This window comes from Sylvia atricapilla, chromosome 18 (assembly GCF_009819655.1).
Source record: "Sylvia atricapilla isolate bSylAtr1 chromosome 18, bSylAtr1.pri, whole genome shotgun sequence".
NCBI classification, from domain to species: Eukaryota; Metazoa; Chordata; class Aves; order Passeriformes; family Sylviidae; genus Sylvia; species Sylvia atricapilla.
In genome coordinates, this window is record NC_089157.1 from 7967676 (window position 1) to 7995286 (window position 27611).

The window sequence follows — 27611 nt, forward strand, 5'->3', positions numbered from 1 at the left end:
TGTTTGCCCTGTTCCGCACTGCCCGCAGTGTGAGGGGTGGGAGTGTGTGGGGCAGTGAAAACAGGGATTTCCAAGGGGCGTCTCCTGCCAGCAGAGGAGCAGGCAAGCTCTGAACCCACAGCATGACTGCTCCAGCTGCACACACAAAGGGAAATTCCTGGGCAGTCACAGGAATGAGAGAGGCGATCAGAGAACACAGTCTAGGAGAGGCACCATGATAAGAGCCTGTGGATGTTTACAGAGCCTGTGGCATGTTGTGTTAAGGATAAGGAAAGTGTGGCCATGAAAAGGTCTTTACAGAATCCATGGTGTTCAAGAACCTGGAGGAGGAGTCTACAGCTCCTGGTCAAAGACTCACAAAGGCAACTGAGAACTCCATAGGCTCCCTCTTGTATTTGGAGCTCACAAGCGCAGGCCCTTTCCTCGGGCCTTGGAGAGCTGCTAAAGGAGATGATGGGACTTGGAAAGGACAAGGGCTGAAGGCAACAGTGTGGGCCAGGCAGAGGCCGGCACATGGCCAGTGCCCACTCCAGCAGGCACATGTGAGTCGTGCTGCTATGGAGAGCAGTACCCAGCTGTGACCCCCCCCAGCCCTCTGCACTGTGGCGGCCATGGAGGACAGTTGGGGACTGGAGCAGGGAACAGGCTTCACTCTCAGTGTGTCAGTTAGAGCCCAGATATGCCTGATAGCCTGAACAAAGGCCCCCCTGTGCTGGCCCCCAACAGCCACTCTGCGGGCAGGGTCAGATGAGCACCCTGCTGATGCAACCCCAGCACTTTAGCAAGAGTTTCCACACCCAGGGTGTGGAGGCTTCTGTTAGATCGTTTTACCACGGTAGGAGGCCTGGAGGGGCAGGACAGCTGTACTAGGCTCCAGCTCTGGGGATTCTCTGTCTCTCTTCTCTGGCATGTCTTCCTCCTGTGGGGTGACAGCTGGGCTCTTCTGCCTGGTGCATGCCATGAGTGCACGTAGGTGTGGGTGGCTCCAGTCACAGCTGGGTGGGACAAATCATTTGCATGAATTGTGGTTCCCAAAGTAAAGCCTCAGCCGCTGCCAGGTGATGCACCTTAAGAACCTTCACCAGAAGTTGTGCAGGAGCTGCAGCAAGTCCCTCTGACACCACAGGTCTGCAAGTACAGCAGCCAGAGTCGAAGCAAGAGTGCTCATGCAGAACTACCCCGGGGCGAGGTCGGCCCTTTTAGCAGACATCGCTGCAGGGCTCTCCGGGCAATGGCTTCCAGCCGTGGAACCAGACAGGCTCCGAGGTGGCCTGGACTAATGTAGCCGCTGATTCCCTCTCTACCAGACCAACGCACCTGTGCCTGCCTGGCCCTGGCGGTGCCTTCACCGTGTGCTCAGCTTTGCCTTCCAAAACCTCGCTGGACTCTTAGCGGGCCTGACAGCAGCATCTGGTTCAGCACCGGCCGCAGCTCCTGAACGGGCAACAGCTCCTGGCAGCACTCGGGGCAGTTGGATTCTCTACGGGGAGCTGGTGAGCTCCTTGCTCCTCACACCAGGGTCCCAGGACGCCGGGCGTGGCCCCTTGCCCGGACCAAAGAGCAGCGCCTTTCAGCAGCCCGAGGCTGGCAGTCCCCAGGGCGCGGCCGGGAGCCCGGAGTCTGCCCCGCTCCAGCTCGGCACCTGCGTGCGCAGGAGCTGCCCGGAGCAGAGGCGCCGGTACCCTGGCAACGGGCAGAGCCCGGGGTCCTGCCCCACTCAGCGCACAGCAGCAGCCGTCGGGACCCTCGGCAGTACCGCGGCAGCGCAGGCGGACCTGAGCGAAGGGATTTTCCCCTGCCGCGGTCACCAGACTGTCTCTGCCCGGTCTCTCCACAGGCCCACAACCGCGTGCTCTGATCTGGAGCCTCAAGGGCCTCTGCTCGGCCTGGGGGCACGAGGAGTTCCCGCCTGGTGCCTTCTCTGTGAGAAGTTTGCCGAGAGGCCCTGCGACTCCCGCGGGGATGCCAGCGCCGCCTGAGCTCTCCCGGCCCATCTCCGTGACTGGCGGGCTTGCAGCAAAGCGAAACGGGGCTGTCCCAAGCCGCAGCCGGGCCGGTGCCCGGGCCGGTCGGAGCCCAGCGCTAGAGGACAGACAGGGTCGGGAGGGCAGCACTGCCGCGGTGACCCCGAGTAGCTGCCGGAGGGTCCCGAGCGCCAGGCGACGCCTGAGAGGAAGGTACAAGGGGAGGGCGAACGGACCCGGTCGCCTGGAACCAAACCGCGGCGGCTCCGGGGCGGGGCAGGGCGGGCCTCGCGCGCCGGGCTGGTCACGTGGGGCACGCGGCCCAGTCAGGATCCACCACGCGCTCGTGCCCAGGCGCACGCGCAGTGCCGCCCGGCGGCGCTTCCCTAGTGCCACGTTCGAGGGCAGGGGCCACGCGAGGCGGCGGCGCTGACCAATCGCGAGCGGCATCGCGGGGAAAGAGACCAATGGTGACCTGTGGGCGGGGAGCGAGACCAGCAGCCAACGCGAGGCGGTGGGTGAGGGGCGTGTCCGGACCGCCAGCCAATAGAAGGTTCGCGGTGGCTGGGACAACGGCGCTGACCAATGGCAGGCGGGCGGCGCAACCAATAGCGCGCGACAGCGGCCGGCGGGGCGGGTTTATAAGAGGGAGGCGGCGCCGCGGTCGCGCGCTTGTCTCAGCTCGTCCCGAAGGCCGCCATCAGCCATGGCGGGGTTGCGCGCTCTACTCCCGCTGCTCTGCTTGGCCCTGCCGCTGCCCGCCCGCGGCACCGCGCTGGAGGAGGAGGATGGTGTCCTGGTGCTGCGCGCCAACTCCTTCGAGCAGGCGCTGGCCGAGCACCGATACCTGCTCGTCGAGTTCTGTGAGCGCGGCGGGGCCGGGCCGGGGGAAACGGGCGGGCGGGGACCGAGGGTGCGGCTGAGGGACGGAAGGGTCAGGCTGGGGAGAGGTGCTGAGGGACGGGTTCCCCCGGGCGGGTGTGGGGCTGGGCTGGAGCGCGGGGTCTGCGGGCCCCCTGCCCGTCCCGTCCCGGGGCTCCGTGTGTCCGAGCGGGCCTCGGTCCGCCCGGGAGCGGAGTCGGGGGGCCCCGCCGGCGCTGACGCCCCATCCCACAGACGCCCCGTGGTGCGGGCATTGCAAAGCGCTGGCGCCCGAGTATGCGAAGGCAGCGGCGAAGCTGAAGGCGGAGGGCTCGGAAATCCGGCTGGCGAAGGTGGACGCCACTGAGGAGTCGGAGCTGGCGCAGCAGTTCGGCGTACGCGGGTATCCTACCATCAAGTTCTTCAAGAACGGTGACAAAGCTGCGCCCAAGGAGTACACGGGTGAGGAGGGGCAGGACGGGGACAGGGAGCAGGGCACAGGTGATCCGAGTCTGGATGTGCCGCCAGGGTGCAGAGGGCAGCAACGTGGCGCCAGGTCCCAGCACACAGCCCCTGCTGGACCTGTGCTGCTGTGCCTGGACAAGGTCCAGTGTGACAGTGACTTGGGAATGGTGCTGGGCCGTTGGGAAACCGGACAACCTTTAATGGCCTCCCTCTGGAGAGATTTCTATGGTCAGTTAGAGTGGAGGAAGCTGCTTTCCTGTAGGAAAGCAAAGTGACCTGAGCTTGGTTTGTTTCATGGCTTGACTTGACTCAAGCAGTGCAGTACTCAGAACTGAAAACATGCCTGGGCTGTTGAGTGAAGAGGCAAACATGGGATGTGAGAGAGCTGTAAGGAAGGCCAAGACAGAATTCAGCTAAGTCGTCTGAGTCACACAGTGCTAGTAACAGAGGGTAACATCCGGAATAAAGATCTTGGAAGGAAAAGGTAATAACATAAGTAATACTGAGGTCCTGGAGAATTGCTGCATTGCTGGTCAAAGTTTGAGGTCAGGGGCAGGAGGTGAGAGAAGAATGGATTCCTGGGAGGCCCTTGTACCTTGACTTATCAATTAGGGATTAGCTTAATTACACCATGAGTGAAAGGGAAAGAGTTGCGTAAATGATATCTTGATTCTTGCTGGTCTCTTGACTAGCTGCTGAAAGGTCTTCTCTATCAAAGTGTGAGGCTTTTGTGCTCTCGGACTTTGTTGAGGAGGAAAGTGACTCCTTGTTATCTCCTGGTGTAGCTGGCAGGGAAGCAGATGACATCGTCAGCTGGCTGAGGAAGCGCACAGGCCCAGCTGCTGCCACCCTGGATGATGTTGCTGCTGCAGAGGCACTGGTGGACTCCAGTGAAGTGGTGGTGATTGGTTTCTTCAAGGTAGAGTTTGTGTTTCCCCTGGATATGCTGTTGTGTGTATCCAGGGCCTTCCCTGCTTTCCTCCTGGCTGGGGAAGGCTCTGTGCCTTATGCAGTGTTCACTATCTTGCCTTACTTGATCTTCCAGTTTCTTGGGCTGTGCCCTGGGATGTGCATGCTTCAGGTGATGTGGCCCCTCTGAGACACCTTTCTTTACTCTCCAGGATTTGGCATCAGAGGCAGCAAAGGAGTTCCTCCTGGCAGCAGAAGCTGTGGATGATATTCCTTTTGGGATTTCCTCTAGTGCTGATGTCTTCACCAAGTACGAGATTAGTAAGGACGGTGTCAGCCTCTTCAAGAAGGTACTGGCTGGTGCCAAGCCTGAGCACCACACTGGGGTCTGCTGTCTCTTTCCTTTTCTTTAATTAGTCAAACTCCAGTAAGTTCAGCCCTGGACAAACCAGCAAAGGCCCCATGCTGTTAGTGTAGCTGTTCTTGGGCCCCAGAGCCTGGGGAGGAAGAGTAGGGCCTGTGGCTCTTTGTGGAGTGGGGGAGCCTCAGGGACCTACAGTGTGCATCTGCGTCAGTCTTCCAGCCCTGTGCTGTTCTCCCAGAGCTGCTGGGCTTTGGATGCAAGTTGTTCCTCACTCACTTCCCTGTTCCTCAGCTCTCTGCAGTGCAGCAGTGGTCACAGTCTTGGACAGACTCAAGAGAGCAGTACATGAGCTCTCTGGCTCTTTGGTTGTGTCTTAGAGTTGCTTTTCATTGCTCTCTGCTGGCCTCAGCTGCCATCGCTCCCTTTTGTGTCCAAGAGCTACTCTGTCTCACTGCTGTGGCTTCTGCAGTGCAGGGATTCCAAAGAAGCTCCTAAGAGGATTTGCAGTTCCAGCTGACTGGGCTGGGGCAGTGGATTATGTGCAGAGGGATGCTGACTACCTACAGAATCATGAGTGTACTTATGGAGGCATGAGAATGCCTGTCACTAGGATAAATCTCCAACTTTGAGCAGACAACAAGAGGCTTGGTGGCTCCTCACCCAGAGGTGCTGTGAGGCAGGACAGTTCTGTGTTCACACTTACTGTAAATTTCATCAATCATGACTCTGCCCAGCCTGACCTAGCACAAGACTTTCTTTTTGTTCACCTGAAATAATTGTTTTGTTCTACTATACGTCTGACACTAGTTTGGTTTTTTAATGGTGATAGAGCTTGTAGACTTAAATTCTGAGTCAGAGCCCCTTGGGTTAATGTGCCTGAAGGAATATCTGGCTAATGACCTCACAATGCGTTAGCAAAATGGGGGGAGAAGGGATGAGTTTTTTTGTTCTTGTCTCACTTGGTAGTTGTGTGCTATTGTGTGAGTAGCTTTGTGTGCCCCACTCTGGGTATTGCTGGGCAGAGTTCTGGGCCCAGCAGCCTTTTGTGTGTGGGGAACAGGAGTAACCAGGCTGGGATGGGGCAGGAGTGCTTGACTCTGTGGAAGAAGCAGCTTAGATCTGCACAGCCGTTGGGGTTCCTCCCTGTTCCTGTGCAATGGCATGGCAGTGCCATGGGAGCTTTTAGATGTATCTACTCTAAATCAAGGAGAAAAGGAGCACCCACAGTAATTGAACACCAGGGCAGCAGAACTTGATGGCTCTGTTTTGGGCTTTGGCTCCATACCATTATTTGGATCTGAACTGAGAGTTTGGCTCATTGTTCCTCTCCTACTCTTTGTGAGCTGTCCAGACTTGCACAGGTCCTTGCACAGCTGTCCTGATGGTGCTGAGAGACTCTGCAAAACTCCTCAGTGTTTGCAAAGTTACTTTCTGATGCTAAGTGTTTTCCTTGGCTTTTGCACTGAGGCTGGTGTGCCTCCCCTAACAGAAGGTTGTCTGAGTGTACACTCTTCCTTCTGTCAGCAACTCGAGTATGGCCCTGCCAGGGCACTGCTGTGCCCTTCTGCACATCCCTCAACTTTGGTGAGCCCTCAGTAGCTGTTTCTGTCTCTGGTTGCCAGTGTTCTGGGACTCCTGGTCAGGGATGATGTGGGTGATGGCCCTGTAGAACAGGACCTGGCACCTCCTCCAGTGTGATGTGCAACATGTGTTGTTGTCCCTAACAGAGACTGGAATGAACTCCTCAGGGCTGAGGAAGTCACTGCTTGCTGCAGGCTTTGCTGTCAGACGTTCCCAGCAGTGTCTGGCTGCAGTGTCTGCTCTGACCATTGGTTGCTGCAGAGAAGACGCCGCAGGGCTGGAGGCAGCTGCTCAGGGTCTGTCCTGGTGACTTGCACCAGGAATGGTTTCACAGTGATGCAGAGCAAGGCTGAGATCTGACCTGCTGCTTACCTTCTAGTGGGGGGTGATTTAAATCTCTGCTTGCAAGGAAGATGGACACCTTGATCTAGGTTTTGTGTGGAGATGTGGTAACCTTGTTGAGATGGAAGTCTGCTCTGATGAGTGCAGCTGAGATCCCTTGGGACAGTGACTGGTGTGAAGGCATTGTGAGATTGGTGTGGGATGCACAAGTGTTCTAATGAAGAATGTCTGTTCTTGCAGTTTGATGAAGGCCGGAACAACTTTGAAGGGGATTTCACGAAAGATAATCTGCTGAACTTTATCAAGTCTAATTCATTGCCTCTGGTCATAGAGTTCACTGAGCAGGTGAGACTTTAGACACCTGATGAGGCCCTTCCCATGGCTGCTGTGAGAATATAGCAAAGGTCCAGTTGTGGATTCCATGGTCATGTTTTATTGTGGAACTGACACTGGGGGTATGGAGGAGTGGGAAGGACAGAATAAGGCAGGTATGAACTTGCTGTGCACAGCAGTCCTGCAGTATTGGAGGCTGCTATGGGCTAGTCAGCATAGTGGAGTTAAACTAGTCTGGATACTAATTTGCCTCTTTTCTAAAAAGTAAAGGTTTTTTTTCTTTTTACTCCTCAGACTGCTCCTAAAATATTTGGAGGAGAGATTAAGACTCATATTCTGCTTTTCCTACCAAAAAGTGTGTCTGACTATCAAGGGAAGCTGGACAACTTCAAGAGTGCAGCTGGGAACTTCAAAGGGAAGGTGAGATGGATTTCTTGGATCATGAGCTAAGAGACCACCCTGCTCCTGCAGAGAAGTGTAGCACTGTCTTTATCTATGGAGCAGCTGTTGAGGAGGACTTTAAGCCAGCTCTCTCTTCTGGGGCAGGGGAGGAAAAGAACCAATTCAGCTACACTTGGTGCAAGCATGTGTGTGAAGTGTCAGTAACCACAAGGTACTCGTGTTCATCTCCTGCCTTTCACTCTTTTCCTCCCAAGATCCTGTTCATCTTCATAGACAGTGACCACAGTGACAACCAGAGGATTTTGGAGTTCTTTGGCCTAAAGAAGGAAGAGTGCCCAGCTGTACGTCTGATCACCTTGGAGGAAGAAATGACCAAATACAAACCTGAATCTGATGAGCTCACAGCAGACAAGATTAAAGAGTTCTGTGATAAGTTCCTGGCAGGCAAGATCAAGGTGTGTGGATAAACAGTACTGGTGGTGAATGAGGTAGCTGAGAGGGAACAGAAATGCTCCCTGTGAGGGGCTGGAGAAGCACCTCTGTCTTCTGCATGGAACATCCCATGGGCTTTGTGATTAAAATGAAAGGCAAAGCTGCTGGAGCCAGGAGGCTGTAGGAGAGCAATCTAAGCAGAGGGACTTGGGCATGGCCAAGCAGCTGTGTTCTCCCTGTGGAGACTGCTGTTGATCTAGTTGCTCTTTCTGCCAGCAGTCTGTGGAAGGTGTAAATTCTGTGGCATGGTGAAAAGAGTTGTCAGCTCCTATCTGCTGGAGGGGCTGTGTGTGGCTCACCCAGCAAAGCCAAGACCTCTGGGAATGGGAGAATGGGACTGTCAGCAGTGCTGCTCCCCTCCTGCAGAGCTCTGTTGCCATTGTCTCAGCACAACAGCACCTGCTATTCCTGCTGGGTTAGGGTGAAAAGGAGATTCTGTAGGAGAAGTCACCAATCATTTGGTTGCTTACAATCTGAGGCACCAGTGGGGTGGTGAAACCTGGGTTTTCCAGGATATGTGACTGCATGTTCAGTCGAAGCAGCTGTGTAATGTAGCAGTTTGTCTGAATTTCACTTTTTATTCCAGCCCCACCTAATGAGTCAGGATCTTCCTGAAGACTGGGACAAGCAGCCCGTCAAAGTTCTGGTTGGGAAGAACTTTGAAGAAGTTGCTTTTGATGAGAATAAGAATGTCTTTGTGGAGTTCTGTGAGTATCTCTCTACAGCTGATTCCAAGTAACTGATGTGAAAGGATTGCCAAAACACTGTGTGACCAGGATTAGGGGAAAAGCCTTTTGCAGCCTGTGCCCCAAAAGCAGTGCCTTGATTGCAAAGATGTGTGAGAACTGCCTGGCTGGGGAGGAGTGGTACCTCGTTAGATTGTTGGTGCAACTCTGTCTCTGTAATTAACAGATGCCCCATGGTGTGGTCACTGCAAGCAGCTGGCCCCAATCTGGGACAAGCTGGGAGAAACCTACAGGGACCATGAGAACATTGTCATTGCCAAGATGGACTCGACGGCTAATGAAGTGGAGGCAGTGAAAATCCACAGCTTCCCCACACTCAAGTTCTTCCCTGCAGGATCTGGCAGAAATGTAAGCAGGGAGCACGGGAATACTCAGCTGCTTGCTCAAGTGGTTTTGGACAAGACCTTTGGGAGGGATCTGCATTCTGTCGGGATGGAACACAGCAAGTCTACAGGACACCCAAGATCCTCTGTGGGGTTTGGGCTGTAGGAAAGAGTTTGGGGGGCAGTGGGAAGTGGGAATGGGGAAAAGAGGGAGCATAGAGGACAGTGTGCTCATCTGCAGGCTATTCTTTCCTCGCAGTGATCTCTGAAGTCTAGTGGCTGAGCTGTTTTCCTTCGTCTCATATGGGTGAAGGTGAATTTTTAAATTCCCTTTTGCTTGGCATGTTCACTGTTGCTCAGAAAGAGAATTCTCCTCTCCAGAGGTGTGGGTCTGTAGTGCCCATAACCACCGTCCTTATGTTTTCCCCCTGTAGGTAATTGACTATAATGGAGAGAGGACACTAGAAGGCTTCAAAAAATTCCTGGAGAGCGGAGGTCAGGATGGGGCAGCTGCTGATGATGTGAGTAATGTGAATGGAGTACTCTGGGCCTTTGGGAACAGGGAGCATGGGTCGCATCTGCTTCTGTGCCTAAATCTTCAGTCCTAAATAAGATCCTGTTTTGTTACATGCCAGGAGAGCATATTGCTGGTGAACAGAGTGCCCACATCAGTGTGATCTGTTCAGGTGCAGCCTTGGCTGGCTTTGGGCCTGCAGTGGGCTCCTTTTCTGGAGAGCACTGTGTGTGTGTAAAGTAGCAGTGCTGTGGTTGTGCTCTGCTAGGGCACTCAGCACCTGGAACTGGGCTGTATGATCAATGACACATATCTGTATATCTCCTGGGGGGGAGGAGGGTGTGGGGGGCCTATTACAGGTCTACAGGTACCAGATTCCAGGGGTTCCTAATCCTTCAAGTCCTGAATCCAAAGCTCTTGATCGAAGTCTCTGGATGTTTTGTTAGTATGCAGCAGAGGGCAGTGACCAGATGAGGGCTGCTGCTCACTACTTGATTCTAGATAGATCTGCCTCATATGCCAGAAACCAGGAACTGTCTGTAACCTCCACAGGATCTGGAGGACATGGAGATGGATGAAGAAACGGAACTTGAGGAAGGTGATGAGGATGAGCAGAAACTCCAAAAGGATGAATTGTAAAGAGAACACTGGTCTACATCACCCAAAAAATCAGACACTAAATTGGCTGCTGTGATGCAGCCCAGTGAGTCAGAAACCCATTAAGATTTAAAGCAGAAGGTAAATGACTGGAAATCCAGGGATTGGCTTCTAAAGTAACGCTTTACCCTCACTTGTCTGTACACTTACCTTTTCTTTCTTTTGGCTTTTGAAAAGGGAACTGTCATTAGGGAGCCAGCCCAGCCAGCTGGGCTCTTTTTTTCTATTGTGATGTACTTTTTTGTACACAGCTTTTGTCTGGAGAATCTATTCTTCTGGGTAGCAGGAGGTTGTGAGGTGGTACCAGGAGTTCAGTGGCCTGACAGTCTGGAGCCTTGCCACTAACATCTTCCAAAACAGCTTTTTTTCTATTTTTCTTTTAAAACTAAAGCCCCTAATTTTCTGCACCTGGCAGGGTCCCTGATGGTGTCAGCTGTTCTTCCCTGGGGCTGGCCTTTAATATATATTGGGGCAGAGGGCTGATGGCTTCCTGGGGAAAGGTGTATGTGAAGGTGCTTCTCTTCATGCTAGCCAGATGTTTCCTTTCCCTTCTCCTTTAAGACACTTGGAGATGACTATTCCAAACTCCTGGAGAGATGGAATATGTGCACTGGAATGTGTGCACTGGCTGTGGCAGGCTCCGAGGGTGGAGGTGGCTGCTGGCTCACCAGCTATGTTGACATCCTTTTGATCAAAGACAAGAGTTGCAATCCCTTTCCATGAATTATTTTGAGTGGGTTAACCCGGCAGGTGGGTGGTGGGGGAGGGCCTGATAAACAGATCAAACAGGACATTTGCAATTTTTGGGGTTTGGGAATGTGACTGAGGGAGTGCCTCACAGGCCTGAGCTGCATCAGGCTGGTTCTTAGCATTCTGCTACAATAACATTGGTACTGAATTTGATGGCCAAATAAAGTTGAGATTTTAATACTACTCTGTCTTTGTCTTTATCAGAGTATAGGATATTTGAACCTACCCTGGAAGGGGAGATCAGACTTGTAGGGTGATTCTCAAGGGATTCCACTGCAATGGGGCGTGTGTGTCACTTTCTCCATGTAATTTGTAATGGAAAAGAACATCCCAATGCTTGTGTCCTGTCCAGGTTCTATGGGCTTGTGCAAGTACTCTGTTAGGAGTGAGCAGGCCGTGATTTGGCTCTGGGAGGGCACAGCCCCTCGTCCAGCTGGCTGGGCTGAGGGGACATTGCTCTGGAGCAGTGAATCGGGGCACGCCAGGCCTGCTACAGCTCGGCTAGTCAGGCTCACATGACCTTGTGAGCCACGCTGCTATTTCCAAACCTGCTGCTTGTTGCTGAAGGTATTTTGGTTAGAAAATACGCTATAAATGTCACAGGGAGGGCACAGTGAGGCTAGAGGACAACTGGGGGCACCTCCGTGCCTCTCAGCAAGTGGGATGTGTTTTGGAGCAATGGCACAGGGGTGTTGGACAGCACTTGTCTCTGGCTCCAGCTCCAGCTTTGTCCTGCTGTGCCCTGGGAGCTGAGCCCCAGCAGAATCTTGATCTGGTGTTCCCAAGCTTTGGACACAGCAGCACCAGGGCTGAGGCAGAGCAGGTACTACTCACCAAGGGATCAGGAAGGATTGTCCCTGACAGGAGAGCAGCCAGGTGTGTGTGAGAGCTGTACCTGCAGTTACATGGAGGACGACCTTTGAAGCCACCTCCCTCCAGGGCTGTGTCCCCACATGACTGACAGAGGTTTGTTGGGATGCAGCAACGGCCAAAGAGTGCTGGTGGCCTGGACTGGTTGGTGACAGCTGCTTTGTCTTTTGGGATGGGGAGGATGGGAATCTCACTAATAAAGTTCAACTGGGAGATGCTGTCTAGAATTTGACTCTTAACTGGTGCATTTTGTACAGCCATTTGAACTGTGACCAGGTCTGAGCTCTGCAGTGGTTCTCCTCTGTTCCTGGCCAGAGACCCACTGTGCTCAGCATAGAGGAGGTGCTTCTCCTAGCCCAAGGCTCCCTGTGGCAGAGCAGGAGCTTAGCAGCCATCTGATGTAGATGCCTAATTGCTGTTCCAAGAAAGCAGGCTGGAAGTGTTCTGTCCCCAGAGCTGAGCTTGGATGCCCTGTGCCGTGTTCAGGCTCATCTAACCACAAGCAGATGCTTGGCCAAGAGATCGATGCATTTGCCAGCAGATAAACAAGTGCAGGAGTTCTGAGGTGTGTGGCTGACTGTGCTGCTGGGGTCAGGACAAGGGTCTGCAGCAGGAGGGGCAGAGTGAAATCCCTGACTCCTAAAGCAGTGTAGGGACTTTTTCTGATGCCCACCTGGACAACCCCCATCAGCATGACAGAGCACAAGATGCTTACGTATCTGATGTGCCCAAACTCTGATGGGAGAAAACAGTGGTTGCTCGAACCCTTGATGGGCCTGAATGATTCCGCTGTGGCAGATGGTTGGGGTCATGCATGACACTGTAGCTGGAGAGTATCAGAGGCAGGAGCTGTCTGGATGCTGTTACTCTGCTGTTCTTGTAAGGCTGCTTGCAGTAGCCTGCCCTCAGCAGCAACTGCTTCCCTGTCTCAAGGAAGACAACAGGAGACTAGCAGTGCAGAGTTCTGGTTCTGCACCTGTCTTGGGATCACCAGCAGCACCTCTGTCCTTGCAAGGGCACAGGGGCCATCCTACACTCAGGTTGTGCTTCCATGCCTGGCTGTCTGCTGTCACAACTGTGCCAAGCAGCACAACTCCTCCTGCTCCTTTCAAGCTGTCCCCTGCAGCTGCAGGAGGATGACAGCTCTGGATGTGTTTGTGACCACAGCCCTGGCACATCCACACTGCACCAGCCAGCTGGGACACGAGTGGCTGGTTCCCTGTGTTGCTGGTTGTGCCTGTGGCCCTTCCCCCAGAAGGGCTTGATGTTGGGAAATTGCTTCCAGGCTTCCCTGAAGAGCTGCCCATGCAAGAGTAGATTTGACCCTTTGGATGGGCACATCAACAGGTGGGTGGTAAGATGAGACACCAACTTCTGCCCAAAAGTGGGAGGCTGCAGGCCTGGGCGGCTCGATTACGAAGCATCATGGCAAATAGCATGAGCTGCATGTCCCCAAAATAGCCCAGGGCAGTCTTTATAATGTGGTGCTCCTAGAGAATCATCAGTCCTGGCCAAGGGCCTGTAGGTGAACTACAAGTGCCAGGTGCCACCTCCCGCATATGACTCAGGGAGTGCAGGAGAGCACGGTGGCTGCCGCTTCCCTGCAGCAAGGGGACACGGACACAGCCGGGGCACGGCAGGAGCACAGCAGCACAGGGACAGCACGGGCCTGTAGCGAGGAGGGCTCCTGACAGGCAGAAGAGGAGGCAGCAGTGCAGTGAGGGGCCGTGCCGAGTGCTGAGCACCCCCATGCCGCTGTGCCTGAAGGCGCCTGTCAGCATGAGGGACGATTGCCCCTGGACGGTGCCGCGGTACGGCCGCCACAGGCTGCGCCTGCGGGCCTCGCGCACCGTGCACTTCCCCAACGACGTCGTCTTCCAGGACCACATCAAGCAGGGGGACCTGGAGCAGGTGGGCAGGTTCATACGAGCCAGGAAGGTGACACTGGATACCATCTACCCTTCTGGTGAGTGCTGCTGGTCAGCAGAGCTGGGGGAGAGCAGAGGCACAGCTTGGTGGGGCTGTGAGGGACACCGGAGCTGGGCTGTGGGCCACCTTCAGCAGCACTGGGGCAAGCCAGGCCGCTCCCTAGCAAGGAGCAGTGCCCAGCAAGGCTCAAGAGCCCCAGGCCGGGGCCCTGACGTCTCCCCTCAACACCACAGTCAGCACAGGCTGTGGAAAGAGGGAGCTTGGCCTTTGGGTCCCTGTAAGGTATAACTGAGAACTGACTGTGGTGAGACCTCACAGAGTGGCAGCAAGCACAGGCTGGTCTGTAAGCTCTGGGCAGGACCCTGGGGTCCTGCCTTTTCCCCAGACTGGGGAATCTGCATTTGTTCCTAGCTCTGTCTGTTTCTTACAGGCACTGCTCCCTCTTATATGTCTGACTCTGGGGACTCAGGGGGAAGGCTTTGTGTTCTGTTTGCACAGCCTCACCAGCAACTGTTTATGGAATGCCTTGATCTGTACAGGCTGATGCAGAGCCCAGATTCGTCCTTTTCTTGTGCTTGGCTTCAGCTTCTGGTCTCATAAGGCCATGGAGACAGAGGCTCAAATGACCCTGGGCTTCTTTTTGTCTACACTGACCCTTCATTAGTGACGAGCTTCTGAAACTCAGGCACAGCAGGATGCCAGAGACTTTTCTCATGTCTCCGTGTGAGTCCTGTCCAGGACTCAGAGCAGCTGCTCTAAGGGGCAGCTCCTCCTCCCTCCGTCGTGCCTAGCTGGGGCAATGGGTGCTGTACCGTCCCAGACAGGGTATTTATGTCACACAAGGGCAACAAGGCATCCACAGCAGTTCCTCTGGCTTTCTAAGTCTTTGTTTCTTTCCCCACAGTCCTCTCCCTGAGGAGAGTTCCTGCACCCCTTTCCTGAGCTGTGCACAAGTCGTGAGTTTAGCATGGAGAGCCCTTCCCCAGGCCGGGGCTAACACCTCCTGTCCCTTCAGGCATGGCAGCCCTCCATGAAGCCGTGCTGACGGGAAACCTGGACTGTGTCAAGCTCCTGGTGAAATACGGTGCTGACATCCACCAGAGAGATGAGAACGGGTGGACGCCCCTGCACATGGCCTGCAGCGATGGCTACGCTGACATAGCCAGGTAAGGGGCTGTGAGGGCCTGGAGACGCTGCAAAAAGCCTGAGAACTGACAGCACCGGGCTGGAGCAGAGTCTGTGTGACTCCTTCGGGGGGTGCCCGGCCCCTGCGCCGCGCCTGCGGCTGTTCGGGCCGAGCCGCTCCTGGCGCTGGAGGCTGCGGGACCGGCGCTGCCCGGCCCGGCGCCTCAGCTCTGCGTCCTGCAGGTACCTCCTGTCCCTTGGGGCCAGCCTGGAGGCCACCACTGATGACGGGGAGAAACCCTCAGACCTCATCGACCCCGAATACGAGGACTTGGTGCAGCTCTTCGGAGCCACCGCGCTGCGCTGAGCCGGGAACGGCGAGAGGCGGCCTCGAGAGCCTCGGGGCCGGGCCGGGGGGCTGCGCCTGCCCGAGGGCCGGAGCTGCGCCTGGGCTGCTCCTGGGCTGGGCCCGGGCGGCGGCCGGGCAGCGGCGCTCGGTACTGCGAACCGGGAACCACTTTGTACTTTTCCAATAAAGCATTTCGATTACCACCTCCGGTTGCCGCCGCGCATGGGCCGGGAGCGGGCGGGGCCCGCGGGGGGTGTGGTCGCCGCCGGGAGGGGGCGGGGCCGCGCCTGCGGGCTGCCGCGCTTCCGTCTGTGGCGCTCGCGCAGGCGGGAGGGCCCAGGTGAGGGGCGCGCGTTGCCCGGCGACGGGCGGGGGGCGCCGCGCGGCCTATCCCGGCCTCGCGCCTCGCCTTCCTCCCGCGGCCCCGCCGAGCCCCTTCCGGCCCCGCCGAGCCCCGCCGAGCGCCGCTGCCGCCATGGCCAGGTGAGCCCCGCCCGGCCCCGGGCCCAGCGCGGCCCCGGGCCCGGCTCAGTTTCCCCCCTCCCCGCGCTCCGCTTGCAGCTCCCCCGTGTCCCGGGTGGTGTACAACGGAAAGCGGAGCGGCGGCCCGCGCTCCCCCGGCGCCGGCAGCGAGATCTTCACGCCGGCCCACGAAGAGAACGTGCGCTTCATCTACGAGGGTGAGCGGGGCGGCGGCCGCTGGGTGGGGGGTGCGGGAGGCTCGGAGAGGCCGAGGCCAGAGCGGCCCCTGTCCCTGTCGCTGTCCCTGCAGCCTGGCAGTGCGTGGAGCGCGACCTGCGCAGCCAGATGGGCTCCGAGCGCGGCCTGGTCGAGGAGTACGTGGAGAAGATGCCGAACCCCAGCCTGAAAGGTGCGGGGGACAGGGACATTGCGCCGGCTGTGCCGGCCCGGGGGTTGTGCGCGCCGGGCGGGGGCTGTGCTGCCTCTGCCCCCAAAGTCTCTCCTGTCTCCCTTGCAGCGTTTAAACCCGTCGACCTGGGTGATCTGAAGAGGAGGAACACACAGGATGCAAAGAAGTCCTAAAGCAGATCCTCCCTGTGGATCGGCTGCTCTCCTGAGGTCCTCAAGCAGATTTAATTTGAGATTTTGTGTTGATTTTCTCCTCTGGTCTGTCCTTCTAAAAGCCCGCGGGAGAGCCAGTCAGCTTTGGGGCTGGCTCTGAAGCTGCCTAAGGTCGAGGATGCTCAGGGCCTCACCGAGACTGCCCAGAGCCTGTTGCAAAGGATTCCAGCCCCCTGCTCATAGCTTTCTCTGGCCTCAAACTGTCTTTCCCCACTTCATGCTGAGCAACCCGATCCCTTGTTCCTCTCCTGTCGCTGCCCTCTGTGCTAGGCTGGGCAGGGCCGAGACAGATGTGCTCTTGGAGTAGGCAGCACGGGGTCTTGCTTTCCCCTGTGCACCGAGGCTCCACAGCTGCTGGGGCTGCCCGAGGGCAGGAGGCACGGTCGAGTCTCTTCCTGTGCCTCCAGACACGGGGGCAACCCCTGTCCAGCCCAGCTGTGCAGCTGAGGGCTGGGCAGACCATAGCCAGGCTCCTCCCAGTTTGCTGTGGCAGCAAGTTGCTGCCTGGGCTGCTTGCTGCCAGAGCATGTGGGCCACATCTGAGGCCACATTTTCTACCTGCTAAGATCAGGCCTGATCCCTGTGGTGCTGGAGGGGAAGTTGTTCCTCTCCCTGCAGTTGGAGAGGTGGAGTGTCAACACCAGCCCCAGTCTCGTGAGAGGTGCTCAGAGGGACCTGGGCCACCTGCAGCCCCACAGGAGACAGTGGCCATGGGGGAATCCTGGGGGCTGCATGGAGCACGGCTCAGGAGCTCCTTGCCCTGGCAACGCTGCAGTTTTGTACTAACGCCATTTTCCAGATACACACCCTTGGAAGAGACCTGGCCATCAGCTCACCCTGGGTGGCTGTAGGTGGTGAAACGACACCAGGGGTGCTTCCTTAAGCCACTTGCTCCTGGCCTTGTGTGGATGGTTCCTGTGTCCTTGCCTGAGCCAGAGTGTGACTGTGTCAACTTCGCCCACCTGAGCTGCTGGGCTGCTCCATGGGGAGGGGTGGCAGCCCCCTGCACACCTGTGCTCTGAGCGGGCAGGGATGGGGCTGCCAGGCCTGCCCAGTACCGGTGGCTGTGGGGAGGGCTGCAGGGTCTTGGGGCTGCCAATACCTTTCCTTTGTTGAGTCCTTGAGTTGTACTGTACCCTTTCCTTTCTGTGGTATGTCACTTGAGGAGCGTTGTAAATAAACTCTGGTGTCCTTTTGGGGCTGCTTTGGTGTGGTGCTGCAGCCTGGCCCAGCTCTGGGGCATGGACAAGGGGCAGAGAGCAGGAGCTGTGTTTATTTTTCACAAAGGGGCCTTGGCCTTGCATTTGCTGGGGCAGTTGATTTCCCTGCAGGCAGGTGCAGCGTGTTGGTGGCACAGTGCCCTTGGGCTCAGGAGCACTCTGGGCAGCCAAGCATCCCGCGAGCCGTCGCTGCACTCAGGATTTAAATGTTGAGACTATTAATACCCTCATATCCTCTTCCCTCTCCTGCTTTAATGGCATTTAGGCTATACTTAGCATTGCTAGAATTTCTGCTTGAATGCATCTTGACACTTGCCACGACCTTGCTTACCTCCCATCACCAAAACATTCCTGCTGCTTGGCTGTGGCACAGCAAGATGGGAAGTCAGCCCCTGTTGCCTCCTGAGCCACCCCAGGCCCCGCATCCCTGCAGCTGCAGACAGCAGTGGACAAGTGGCTGTGGGCAGTGGGGGACAGGGAGTGATGATTGTCACTGTCATGGCCCCTCTCCTCTGACTTTTCTGTTGGGATGGGCCCTGTGGTGTGTTCAGGGAGCCTGAGATGCCAGTGGGGCTGCCTTGGCTGGAGGCCCTTAGCATGTCTAGAGCCGTGTCCTGTGTCCAGGCAGGCAGCTGTGCAGCTGTGATGGAGCCCAGCACTGTCCCCCTGTCTGGGCACCCATCTGAGGACATCTCAGGTCTGCAGGACCCCCACACACCCCTGGGCATGAGGGCACTGCTGCAGCCCCACCAGCCTCTGCCTTGTTTTCCTCTCTGCTCCAGCACAGTAAAGCCAGAGGCAAAGCAGCAAAGCAGCTGCTCAAGCTCTAATGAAATGTACAAAAACCATTCTATAAGCAGATGATTTTTATAAAGACTGATGCCAAATTGCAGGGCAAGGATGGTGAGGTGGTAGGGGGAGGTGGTGGGTGTTAGGGGTGTGAGGAATGAGGCCACAGGCCAGAGAAATCAGGCTGTTTACCTATAAAAATCGGCCTCATCAGGGTTTATTTCCCTGTGCCTTGGACACAGTGCTTTTCATTAGATTAAAGGGTGGGAGGAGGAGAGGAACGTGTTTGTCATCAAATTAGGTGGTGGGAAGAGGTCTGGCAGCAGGCAGAATCGACTTAGGAGACCAATTTGTGGTGCTCAATTCCCTTGATAAAGCGTGAGTTTTCCTGCGAGGCGCCACGCCTAGGGGTGCCTGGCTGTGCTGGGTGGGGGGCACTGCCCGCGGTGCCTGGCTGCGCCAGGAAGGCACTGCCTGGGGGACACGGCCCAGGCCACCAGTTTGGGAGTGAGGAACCGCTCCAGCCCCATTCCATGCCTTGGAACGAACTCCACAGCCAGGGACTGGCACCATGGCTGCTCTGTGGTGTCTGCAGAGGAGTTTCTTTGCTTAGGGCAATGAGGTACTGGTATGGACTGCCTAGAAAGGTGGTGGGTGCTTGCGTGCTCCATCCCTGGAAACATTCAGCATCGGGCTGGACGGGCTCTGAGCAGCCTGGTCTGGTGCAAGTGTCCCTGCTCACTGCGGGGGTTGGGCCAGGGGACATTTAAAGGTCCCTTCCCACCCAATCCTGCAAGTCTGGCCAGGCTGCTGTCAGCACCTTCATCCCACTGGATACCAGGAACGAGCAGCTCCCATCGGGCAGCCGAGGGCAGCGCCTGCCTGTGTGTGTGTACACCTGAGTATGTGTGCGCACGTGTGTGTGTGCATGTGTGCGGTGTATGAGTGTGCACACATGTATGTACACATGTGCACGTGTGTATGTGCAGCTGTGTGTGTGTAGTGTAGGTGTGTGTGCAGCTGTGTGCGTGGTGTAGGTGTGCATACGTGTGCAGACTGTGCTGCCTGAGCTGTTCCTTGGGGTGGGGGTGCCCCCGAGTGCTGGCAGGATGGACACGGGTGACAACTCCACTGGCAGTGCCAGGCCAAGGCAAGTCGGGGTGCTGTTCCTGCAGCTCTGCAGTGATGGGGAAGGATGGTGCTGCAGTCCCGCAGGAGCTGTGTTCCTTGGGTTGGGGCCAGCCCCACTTCCAGGGAGGTCCCAGGAGTGGTGTTTCCTCCCCACCCAGCTGTCGAAGGAGGGCTGTAGCTACCGTGGTTATCGGGGAGCTGCTGGCCAGATCATGTGGCCCTGTGGGAGTTAGAGGTGACCAGGGCTGTGGACACAGCCCTGCAGCACAGGCGGTGCCCAGCTCTGGGACACACCTGGCTGGCACAGGTGCTGTGGGACATGCCCTGGTGCAGGCAGACATTGTGTGCTTGCATGGGGCACTTGGGCATAGCAGACACCATCCCTTCTTGGGGCTGTTGGGTGGTGAGAGTTGTGTGACATGTGACAGTGCTGGGGGCTGCCCCTCAGCTCCAAGGGACACGACATTTCCACAGGACACCCATGGGCTGGGGCTGATTTGAGGTCCCTGAGGGATCCCCATCATTGTGTGTCACACATAAGGCCACCCTTGCTAGGCAAGGTCTGGGGGCCAGCCTGGCCCCAGTGCGGTTGAGGGTCCAAAGTGAGGTGTTGCCAGAGCAACGCTGGAGCAACAGGAGCAGGGCACAGCCCCGTGCCATGACCATATTTACCTTCCCAGAAACTGCTTTGTGCTCCAGCAATTTGCCTCAATTAGGCTCGTTACCATGTCAGGAAGGCCGCAGTGACGGCAGCGGCTGTAGGGCCGTTGGCTCCGCGGGGGCTGCCTGGGCTGCTCTGGCACCACGGCTGTGAGCAGGGTGATCCCTGTCCCGCTCTCTATTCCTGTCCCCGTCCCTGCACTTGGGGGCCTGGGCAGACCCCCAACCCTGTGCTCCCCTCGCCAGTTCTGCCAGTCCCTGAGTCCTCACAGCCCCACGGTGCGGCTGCCGCTGCCCCACGGCCCCGAGCCCCGCGGCGCAGCCCCTCTGTCCGCGGTCTCCGCTGCTCCCGTCCCCACTGCTAGCGCTGCGCTGGCTCTTGGGCGCCGGGTCCTGCCCGGCTAGGGCAGACAGCAAGTTGTCGAGTAAACAGAGGAAAATTACTGTGTGCTGGGCTGGGCTCTGCTGCCGGAGCCAAGCTCTGCGTGGCGTGGGCCATTGCTTCTCTCCCCGTGCCTCGCTGATGCCTCTCCGCCCGCAGCAGACAGCGCGGCTCCTGACGGCTGGCGTGGGTGTCAGGGCCGTGGCCGTGTGGTGCGGGCGATGCTGCAGAAGGGAGGGATTTACCGAGGGGCCGCCTGCCCGGTGTTGACTGCGTGGGACCGCCGGGGCGCAGCGCCGACCCTCAGCCCCTGCTCAGCACGTCCCCTTGTGCCGGGCTGCGTTCGGAACCGGGACAACCTGGGACCAGGTGGGGCGCAGTGAAGGGTGATGGGCAGTGCCCGTGGCCAGGCCCGGGGGCGGTGGGGGTCACGGCGGGGCGGCTGTCCGTCCCGCCGCCACCCCTCGGGCAGGGTGAACCCAGCCGGGGAGCAGCACCGGCCTAATCCCCACACACCAGGCGATTGTGGTGCCCAAAGCTGCGGCATCCGGGCTTAGCGCTCATGTGCGCAGCACAAGCCTCTTAGGCCAGCGCTGTGAGCCCGCCGCGGCCAGCCCGGCCTGTCGGCACAGGGGTCCTGCAGCCCCACACCCCACTGCTGCTCACCGGGTTCAGCGCTGCCGGCGGCTGATGCCCGGCCTCGGCCTGGGCCAGCTACCGGGAGAGCGGGGGTGCCGCGGGCAGAGCCAAATGATTTAATTAAGGGCTCCTGGCAGCGAAAGGACAGAGCCGATTAGCGGCCAAAGGAAAGCGCGTGCTGGGGGAGCTGGAGCCCCGGCCGGCAGCGCTGCAGCGGCTGCTGCTGCACGCCTGCCCCGCTCACCTGTGCGGCACCGTGGGGCAGGCAGCGGGGCTGCAGGGCTGGGGGTCAGGCAGTGGGGCAGTCAGTGGGGCTGTCTTGTGGTGCAGCCCATCCCTGCCAGGTGACTCAGCTCCCCATCCATGGCTGTGGCTTGGGAGCATCCATGGGCTGCTTGGGAGCAGAGTCCACCATGTCCAATGTCCCCAGTGTCCCCAGAGCCCACAGAGAGGCACACACGGAGCTGGCCCTGCAGCCCGGCACGGGCCCACACCTATTTACAGATACGACAGATAAATTACAGCACTGTGCACAGGGACTCGAAGGTGCACGAGGGCAGCACCACGGGACAAACTCCCTCCCAGAGATCCCCCTGGCCCCATAGTTCCCCCTTCCAGAGGTCCAGGTCCCACTTGCCTGCCTCACTGTGTCCATTGTCCATGTGCCCAGCGCAGCACCCTCACCAGGGTGGCAGGTCCCAGTGCCCGCCAGCACCTGGGGAGGATGGGGCAGGGAACGGCGGCAGGGCAGCGGCTCAGCACAGCCCTCCCCCTGGCTGCGGGCTCAGAAGTGGCTCTCGGCCGTGGTCTCAGGAAACTCATAGCAGTGGTGATGGCCCCCCAGGGCAAGGTGCTCGGCAGTGCTGTGCCCACTCCTCTCCAGGCGTTGGGAGCTGGGGTGGGGGGCCAGGCTGCGCCCCAGCCCGTTGGCACAGCCACTCACCAGCTGGTGCTTCTCGCAGGTGCTGCCGGTGCCATTGCGGGCACTGGGTGCATGACTGTAGGTGTGCTTGTACTCCTCAGCCAGGTCCTTCCCCAGCTTCCAGCGCTGCCACCGCTTCAGCAGCTCTGCCTGCACCTGTGGGCAGCAGCTGTCAGCGTGACCCCATGCCCATGCTGCCCGTGCCCCCAGTGTGCTGCTCACCTCCTTGTTGACGAAGCAGTAGAGAATGGCCACCAGCATCCCCTGGGAAGAGGGAGGAGAGGTGTGAAGTGCATAACCAGACCTCAGTCCAGTCCCTCCTGAGATTGAGTCTCCCCATGGAGGGCTGGGCTCACCTGGAAGGAGCTCAGGAAGAGGTCGAAGAAGAGCTTGACATAGCGCAGCGTGCCCTGGGCATGCTCGTCTGTGATGAAGGCAAAGACCACCTCGTGGATGCCCAGCAGCGGGATCAGCGTCAGTGTGGACTTGGCCAGCCTGTGGGATAGGGGTCACCAGGTGGACACACAGGTGCACTGTGGGAACACACGTTGAGCCATGTCCAGCACCCACCTGAACTTGTAGTCAGTGTAGCGCATCTGGTGTGCACGGAGCTTGGAAACAAGGATCTGAATGATGCGGATGAAGATGAAGAAGTTGATCTGCAATGGAATGGAGTGAGCTATCAGGGGCACAGGCAGAGCCAGAGGCAGGGGCAGATGGGATGTCTCTGTTCCCCTGCCCTGAGCAGCCCCTCTCACAGCCATCTTGGGGCCTGTGAGAGACATTGAGCAAGGGGCTGCAGTGGGCTTACCAGGATGGCCAGGAACACAGGGAAGCGAAGGATCCACCAGAAGCCCATGTTGTTGTTCGTGGACCAGCACCTGCAGAATGGAGGGATGGGGACTGCCAAAGAAGCCCCTTGACCAGGCAGCTGCTGGAGACTGGCATGGCACTGTCAGCCTGAACCAAGCAACCACTAAGGCCCAGCACCCTGCCCCTTGCATGGGCAACGGTGTGGAGTCTCTCCAGGGCCATCAGAATGTCCCTACAGTCCCACACGCACCTACCTGTGCCCTGTGCCCCCTCCAGCCAGCAGCTGGAGCTGGTACTCACTGTATGTTTTCGTAGAGGAACTTCACGATGACCCAGGGAATGAGGAACAGCATGGGTGCCCCTGAGGGGAGGTGAGCAGAGGACAGGTGAGGCACAGCGGGGGACAGGGTCAGGGGGCCCGCCCACCCACACTCACCCCAGCCGATGCACAGGTAGAGGGTGAAGTAGCTCTTCTCGGAGAAGACGGCCACCACCAGCAGGTTATGCAGATAGATGCCTTCCACCAGCAGCCAGCAGTAGTTGGCCACAATGCCGTACTGCATGAAGACTGTGGCTGCCCGGCAGCCTGCAGCTGCCTGTGGACAGGGGGCAGGGCTGCAGCACTGTCTGTGTGTGTGTGCCTGTGCCCAGCAGTGCCACCACACCCCAGTCTCACCAGTGCCCTCAGACCAGCCAACCCCCAGCCCCACCAGCACTGCCTGTCCCTGTCCCTGCCCCTGCCCCTGTCCCTGCCAGTGCCCACTGACCTCATCGCTCAGCCAGACTTGCACATTGTAGCCATCGATCTTGTCACTGTAGTGGGTCTTGAGCAGGGCGTCGATGACCAGCACAGAGACACCCTTCAGGATGAAGGAGGCGAAGAGGTTCATGTGGATGTAGTTCCTCATGCAGTGCAGCTTGCTGCAGATTTGGGGACCATTGTCAATACCCGTGCATGGACCCCTGGGCTCCACCTGCCCACGCTGTGCACAGCCATGCCCAGACTCCCACCTGAAGCCCAGCAGCAGGGCCAGGGCAAGCAGCAGTGCACACAGGGACACAGAATAGCCCACAGTGTACATCACCTTGAAGCTGCCATAGGTCTTGGCAAATTTTTCCTGGAAGAAGAGGGAGCAAGTGAGGACAGGGGCAGATGAGGGGCAAGTAGGGGGGCCACCACACCCCTGCTGCCCAGGTCTGCCCACCTGTGCCTGTAGGTCCTCGTCATCCTGCTCACACTGTGTGGCATCGCGCAGGGACTGTCCCTGTGGCCCGGTTACCCACTGTCCATCTGGCCCACAGGTCTTGAAGACGTATCTGTGCTTCACTGTGAGGGGAGGGGATGGTGGGGTTTGCCAGCCCCAGCACCCCCGTGGGCAGCATGCACTGGCCCAGGTGTGACCACCTGCAGCAGCACACACAGAGCACACAGGTGTCCCCAGCACACAGGTGCCATGTGTGCACACACTGCACAGGTGCACATGCGCACACACGTCCCCACTGTTACCTTTCTGGTACCAGGGCAGGAACCAGGGGCAGGGCACACTGGCTGTGCTGTTGGGCATCGTGTCGGGCCAGCATGAGAACTTGTCGAAGGTGCGGTTACAGACCAGCTCTGCAGAAGGACAGGAACTGGTGATGCTTTGGTCTCACCCTCTTTCTGGGTGCCAGGACCTCCACTGGCCCCTCTGTTCAATCCCCCATCCTGCTGGGACCCTGTGTTGGCTGCTCTGCCCCATCCCCATCTCAACAGGGCCCTGTCCCCACCCCATCCCACGAGAGCCCCGCAGAGGCGCTGACCTGTGGGTGGAGGCAGGCGGCTCATGTTGCGCTGGCACTCCTCGCTGTACTCCTTCCATCTCTCAACAACGTTATCCGTGATCTGAGCAGAGGGACCCTGTGGGCACCAGGGAGCATCACCCATCACATGTATCCTGCTCGCAGGGGCCACCATGCTGTGCCAAGCAGTGACCCCAGCTTGGGGGCAGCCACAGGTGGGTGCAGGATAATAATTCTGTGCCATGGCATGTCTTGTGGATGGCAGGGGAGGCAGAAAGGGGCATCAGCTGCTGTACCACATGCCATGATGAGGGGATGCAGTGGGATGGGATTGGTGGCAGTCCTGTGAGGGTAGCAGGCTGAGCACGGGGCAGAGCACCCTCACGTGTGACAGTCCATCCTTACCTGGCAGCAGAGCAGCAGCACCAGGAGGGTGAGGAGACGTGGTTGGGACATCCCTCCTCTGGACCACATGCATGGGACAGCGCAGGGCACACGGCTTCCTACTGGCCCTCAGCCGCTTCTCCACCCTGGTGGTGACGGCCCTGGCATGTGGGCAGCCCTGTGCAAGATGCCTGGTCACGGGGACTCCTGAGACAGAGCTGGAGGACAATGGGGCAGGGAGCAGGTGGGGTTGGAGGCAGCCACTCTGGCACAGAGCCAGCCCCAGTCATGGTGCCTCACTCCTGTCCCCATCCTCACCCAACCCTGCTTGGTGTTCACATTCAGCTATTTGTTCACTAATTTTTGCACCAAGCACCTGTATTATCCTCCACAGGATGGCACTGAGACAGTGACTATGCAGGTTCTCTGCCCACCAAGCCAATTTCAGCCCCTGTGTGGCTGGAGTGCAGCAGCAGTGCTGCCTCCAGACCCCCACAGAAAACGTGGGCTGGTGCCACCCCCCACTGCTGCTGGGACCCAGCTGCGCATCATTGCTAAGTCCTGAGAATGCACGAGCCTCATGATAGAAGGGACCCCTCCTCACACCTGATCACCCTCTCAGGCAGAGAGACTGGCACCTGGGCTCTCCCTGTCTCCATGCACTCTCATGCCTGGGCTGCCAACACCCAGCCATGGTCTGGCAGCAGCACTCACTATGGATGGCAGTGGCCAGGGAGCCACAGAGATCACAGGAGCCAGCAGGGATGGGGACACAGGCCATCAGGGATCCTGGCTCGTGGGGCTGCTGTGGCTCTAGGACAAGCTCAGCACCCCAGGCTGTGCCCCTGTGGGTCCATCATCCCCAGCTCCAGCCAGTGACGTGGGGCCTTGCCTGACATGGTGTCCGGGTGCTCCACAGACCACAGCTCACGAGGTGCCATAATTCCCTCCATCCCCCTAAGCCGGTTATGGGGCTCCTGAGTAGGATTTTGGCTCTTCCCACAAGGACCCATTATGGCAGCAGCCCCATGGCAGGGCTGGCTGTGTGGGGTGAGGGCAGCCAAGCCAGGGGGGATGGGATGGACAGCAGTGCCACCACAGGCACCACGGCATCACCCCCAGCCCCTGGGCTCCCCCTGGCACCAGCCAGAGCGTCGCGCTCCCCGACCAGTTCTGCTCCCAGGGCTCGCTGCTCTGCCTGTGCCTATTTTTATCCCTGGGAAAGTCGTGTTTCCTCCATCCATGCAGACCCACTTGCCATGTCGCAAGTGGCTGCTGGAGAAGCTCATTAATCAGTGCATGGGGCTCCAGATGCAGCTCGGGGAGGAGGACCTGCGATGGCCTTATTTAGCCAGTCCCAGGACAGAGAGAACTGTCCCCTGGGGCAGCTCTCACTGGGTGGGCTCTGTGAATAGGGACCTGTGTTGGGTGCCCAGTAGCCACCTGACCATTCCAGAATTCCTATTTTTGTCATCACCCCAGCCCCACCCCAGCAACACTATTGCCCCACCAGTACCCCTGTCCTAGTCCCTCTCCCATCCTACCTCAGGACCCCTGTCTCTTTCCTCCCGCACCCTCATGCCAGCATCCCTGTCCTTGTCCCCCTGCTAGCCTGATCCCACCATCCCTGTGTCCCTCCTCCAGCCCCACATCATCCCTACCTGTCCCACCCCGCCACCACCTATGTCCCAGTCTCACAGGAAGATCCTAATGCCTGTCCCTGGCCAAGCATCAGTCCCTGCCCTCGCTGGGAATGCTCCTCCAGGTCCTTGAGTCACAGTGACTTGATGTCAGCCCCTCTGCGCAGCCAGGGAGCAACTTTGGGGCAGAGGTGTCGCTATTTTTAGTTGCTGCAGTGGGATTTAGCAGCAGGGAGGCCTCTGCCCTGGACTCCCCCCATCTGGCAGCTGCTCCCCGGCCCTGGCCCCACTGTGGCCAAGCCGGGCAGACTGCACTGGGTGAGGGGTCCTGGCACGGGGGCCAGTCATGCTCCTCACCCCGGCACTGGTCTTCCTCCTCACCCTGCCCAGGCCCTTTGCCCCAGCTGCCTGTGGTGCTGCACAACCGTGGCACCGTGCCGGACCCCACTACCCACAGGATGAGGGGTCCTGCAACCCACAGACAGGGGGCTGTTTCCAGCAGAGACGTGGGCATGCAGAAATAGCCATGGACCAGCTCTCCCTGCTCTGGTGCCGGTGGGCAATGGCAGAGAGGGAGCAGTGTCTCTGTGTGGTGGAACAGCAAGCTCTGGGGTGGCCAGGACCACTGGCAGCACAAGCCCCTCCCCAGAGCTGGCACTTCCCAGCAGCAGTGCCTGCAGAGCCTTGAGTAGCAGCTCTACCAGCTGGACGTGCTGCAGCCCCTCTCAGTCTTGCCCTGGGTGCCAGAGGCAGCACTGCATAAGGGACCTGGCCCCATATCCTCACCACCTCCTCTCACTGTGCTGTGCCCAGCTGGCTCCCAGTGCCACATTCCCTGCCCTGGCACCTCATCCCCAGCTGGGGCCAGGCTTTGGGGAATCCCTCACCACAGCAAGTCCTAAGCAGTGGGTGGAGGGTGCCTGACCTGTGAGTTGGTGCCTCTGAGGGGCTGCAGTGCATGACAGCGGGTGTCCAGGGGACTTTTGCCCCACGCTGGTGTTGGACAATGCAGTATGTTCCTGTGTCATGGTTCTGTGGCTGCTGACTTTCATGGAGCCCAGGCTGCAAACATCCAGTACAGCTCCACTTGGAGCTATAGCCATGAAGAAGAGACCTTGTGCTGGGAGAGCAGGAACAAGGAGCCAACACTGGGATGGATGGCTGTGTTCCACACCACAGCTGGTAGCCCCAGT

General features: G+C 58.3%; 4 protein-coding genes across 4 annotated transcripts; 3 read left to right on the forward strand and 1 right to left on the reverse strand.

The window, feature by feature from the left end:
- The first annotated feature begins 2628 nt into the window (after positions 1-2628).
- P4HB (prolyl 4-hydroxylase subunit beta) lies at positions 2629-10886 on the forward strand. The gene is made up of 11 exons (XM_066332228.1): positions 2629-2827; positions 3081-3287; positions 4076-4209; positions 4412-4549; positions 6727-6831; positions 7114-7239; positions 7476-7676; positions 8300-8420; positions 8626-8807; positions 9217-9303; positions 9849-10886. The coding sequence occupies exons 1-11, from the start codon at positions 2671-2673 to the stop codon at positions 9933-9935; spliced, it is 1545 nt and encodes a 514-aa protein (XP_066188325.1). The 5' UTR covers positions 2629-2670; the 3' UTR covers positions 9936-10886.
- A 1985-nt stretch (positions 10887-12871) lies between these two features.
- PPP1R27 (protein phosphatase 1 regulatory subunit 27) lies at positions 12872-15179 on the forward strand. The gene is made up of 3 exons (XM_066332257.1): positions 12872-13539; positions 14518-14668; positions 14871-15179. The coding sequence occupies exons 1-3, from the start codon at positions 13323-13325 to the stop codon at positions 14992-14994; spliced, it is 492 nt and encodes a 163-aa protein (XP_066188354.1). The 5' UTR covers positions 12872-13322; the 3' UTR covers positions 14995-15179.
- Positions 15180-15279: 100 nt separating this feature from the next.
- MCRIP1 (MAPK regulated corepressor interacting protein 1) lies at positions 15280-17255 on the forward strand. Its single transcript, XM_066332258.1, has 4 exons — positions 15280-15459; positions 15538-15656; positions 15749-15847; positions 15956-17255. Exons 1-4 carry the CDS (start codon positions 15452-15454, stop codon positions 16018-16020), a joined length of 291 nt encoding a protein of 96 aa, XP_066188355.1. The 5' UTR covers positions 15280-15451; the 3' UTR covers positions 16021-17255.
- Positions 17256-21345: 4090 nt separating this feature from the next.
- On the reverse strand, positions 21346-25010 carry GCGR (glucagon receptor). Its single transcript, XM_066332225.1, has 13 exons — positions 24800-25010; positions 24416-24512; positions 24123-24230; positions 23821-23942; positions 23627-23733; positions 23383-23536; positions 23052-23211; positions 22916-22976; positions 22614-22683; positions 22373-22461; positions 22159-22297; positions 22025-22066; positions 21346-21958 (listed from the first exon to the last, which is right to left on the reverse strand). The coding sequence occupies exons 1-13, from the start codon at positions 24866-24868 to the stop codon at positions 21665-21667; spliced, it is 1512 nt and encodes a 503-aa protein (XP_066188322.1). The 5' UTR covers positions 24869-25010; the 3' UTR covers positions 21346-21664.
- Positions 25011-27611: the final 2601 nt, after the last annotated feature.

What these genes read in the sequence shown, in the direction of transcription:
- MCRIP1 (XM_066332258.1), top strand. An exon ending in CGTGCGCTTCATCTACGAGG is followed by an intron (nt 15,657 to 15,748) that starts GTGAGCGGGGCG and finishes CTGTCCCTGCAG; the next exon opens with CCTGGCAGTGCGTGGAGCGC. An exon ending in GCCGAACCCCAGCCTGAAAG is followed by an intron (nt 15,848 to 15,955) that starts GTGCGGGGGACA and finishes TCTCCCTTGCAG; the next exon opens with CGTTTAAACCCGTCGACCTG.
- PPP1R27 (XM_066332257.1), top strand. Translation starts at nt 13,323, where the DNA reads ATGCCGCTGTGCCTGAAGGCGCCTGTCAGCATGAGGGACGATTGCCCC. An exon ending in GGATACCATCTACCCTTCTG is followed by an intron (nt 13,540 to 14,517) that starts GTGAGTGCTGCT and finishes CTGTCCCTTCAG; the next exon opens with GCATGGCAGCCCTCCATGAA. An exon ending in GGCTACGCTGACATAGCCAG is followed by an intron (nt 14,669 to 14,870) that starts GTAAGGGGCTGT and finishes TGCGTCCTGCAG; the next exon opens with GTACCTCCTGTCCCTTGGGG.
- P4HB (XM_066332228.1), top strand. Translation starts at nt 2,671, where the DNA reads ATGGCGGGGTTGCGCGCTCTACTCCCGCTGCTCTGCTTGGCCCTGCCG. An exon ending in TGGTGATTGGTTTCTTCAAG is followed by an intron (nt 4,210 to 4,411) that starts GTAGAGTTTGTG and finishes TTTACTCTCCAG; the next exon opens with GATTTGGCATCAGAGGCAGC. An exon ending in CTGCAGGATCTGGCAGAAAT is followed by an intron (nt 8,808 to 9,216) that starts GTAAGCAGGGAG and finishes TTCCCCCTGTAG; the next exon opens with GTAATTGACTATAATGGAGA.
- GCGR (XM_066332225.1), bottom strand. Translation starts at nt 24,868, where the DNA reads ATGTGGTCCAGAGGAGGGATGTCCCAACCACGTCTCCTCACCCTCCTG. An exon ending in GCCCTGCTGCTGGGCTTCAG is followed by an intron (nt 23,537 to 23,626) that starts GTGGGAGTCTGG and finishes CCAAATCTGCAG; the next exon opens with CAAGCTGCACTGCATGAGGA. An exon ending in TCTTCCTGAGCTCCTTCCAG is followed by an intron (nt 22,067 to 22,158) that starts GTGAGCCCAGCC and finishes CCCTCTTCCCAG; the next exon opens with GGGATGCTGGTGGCCATTCT.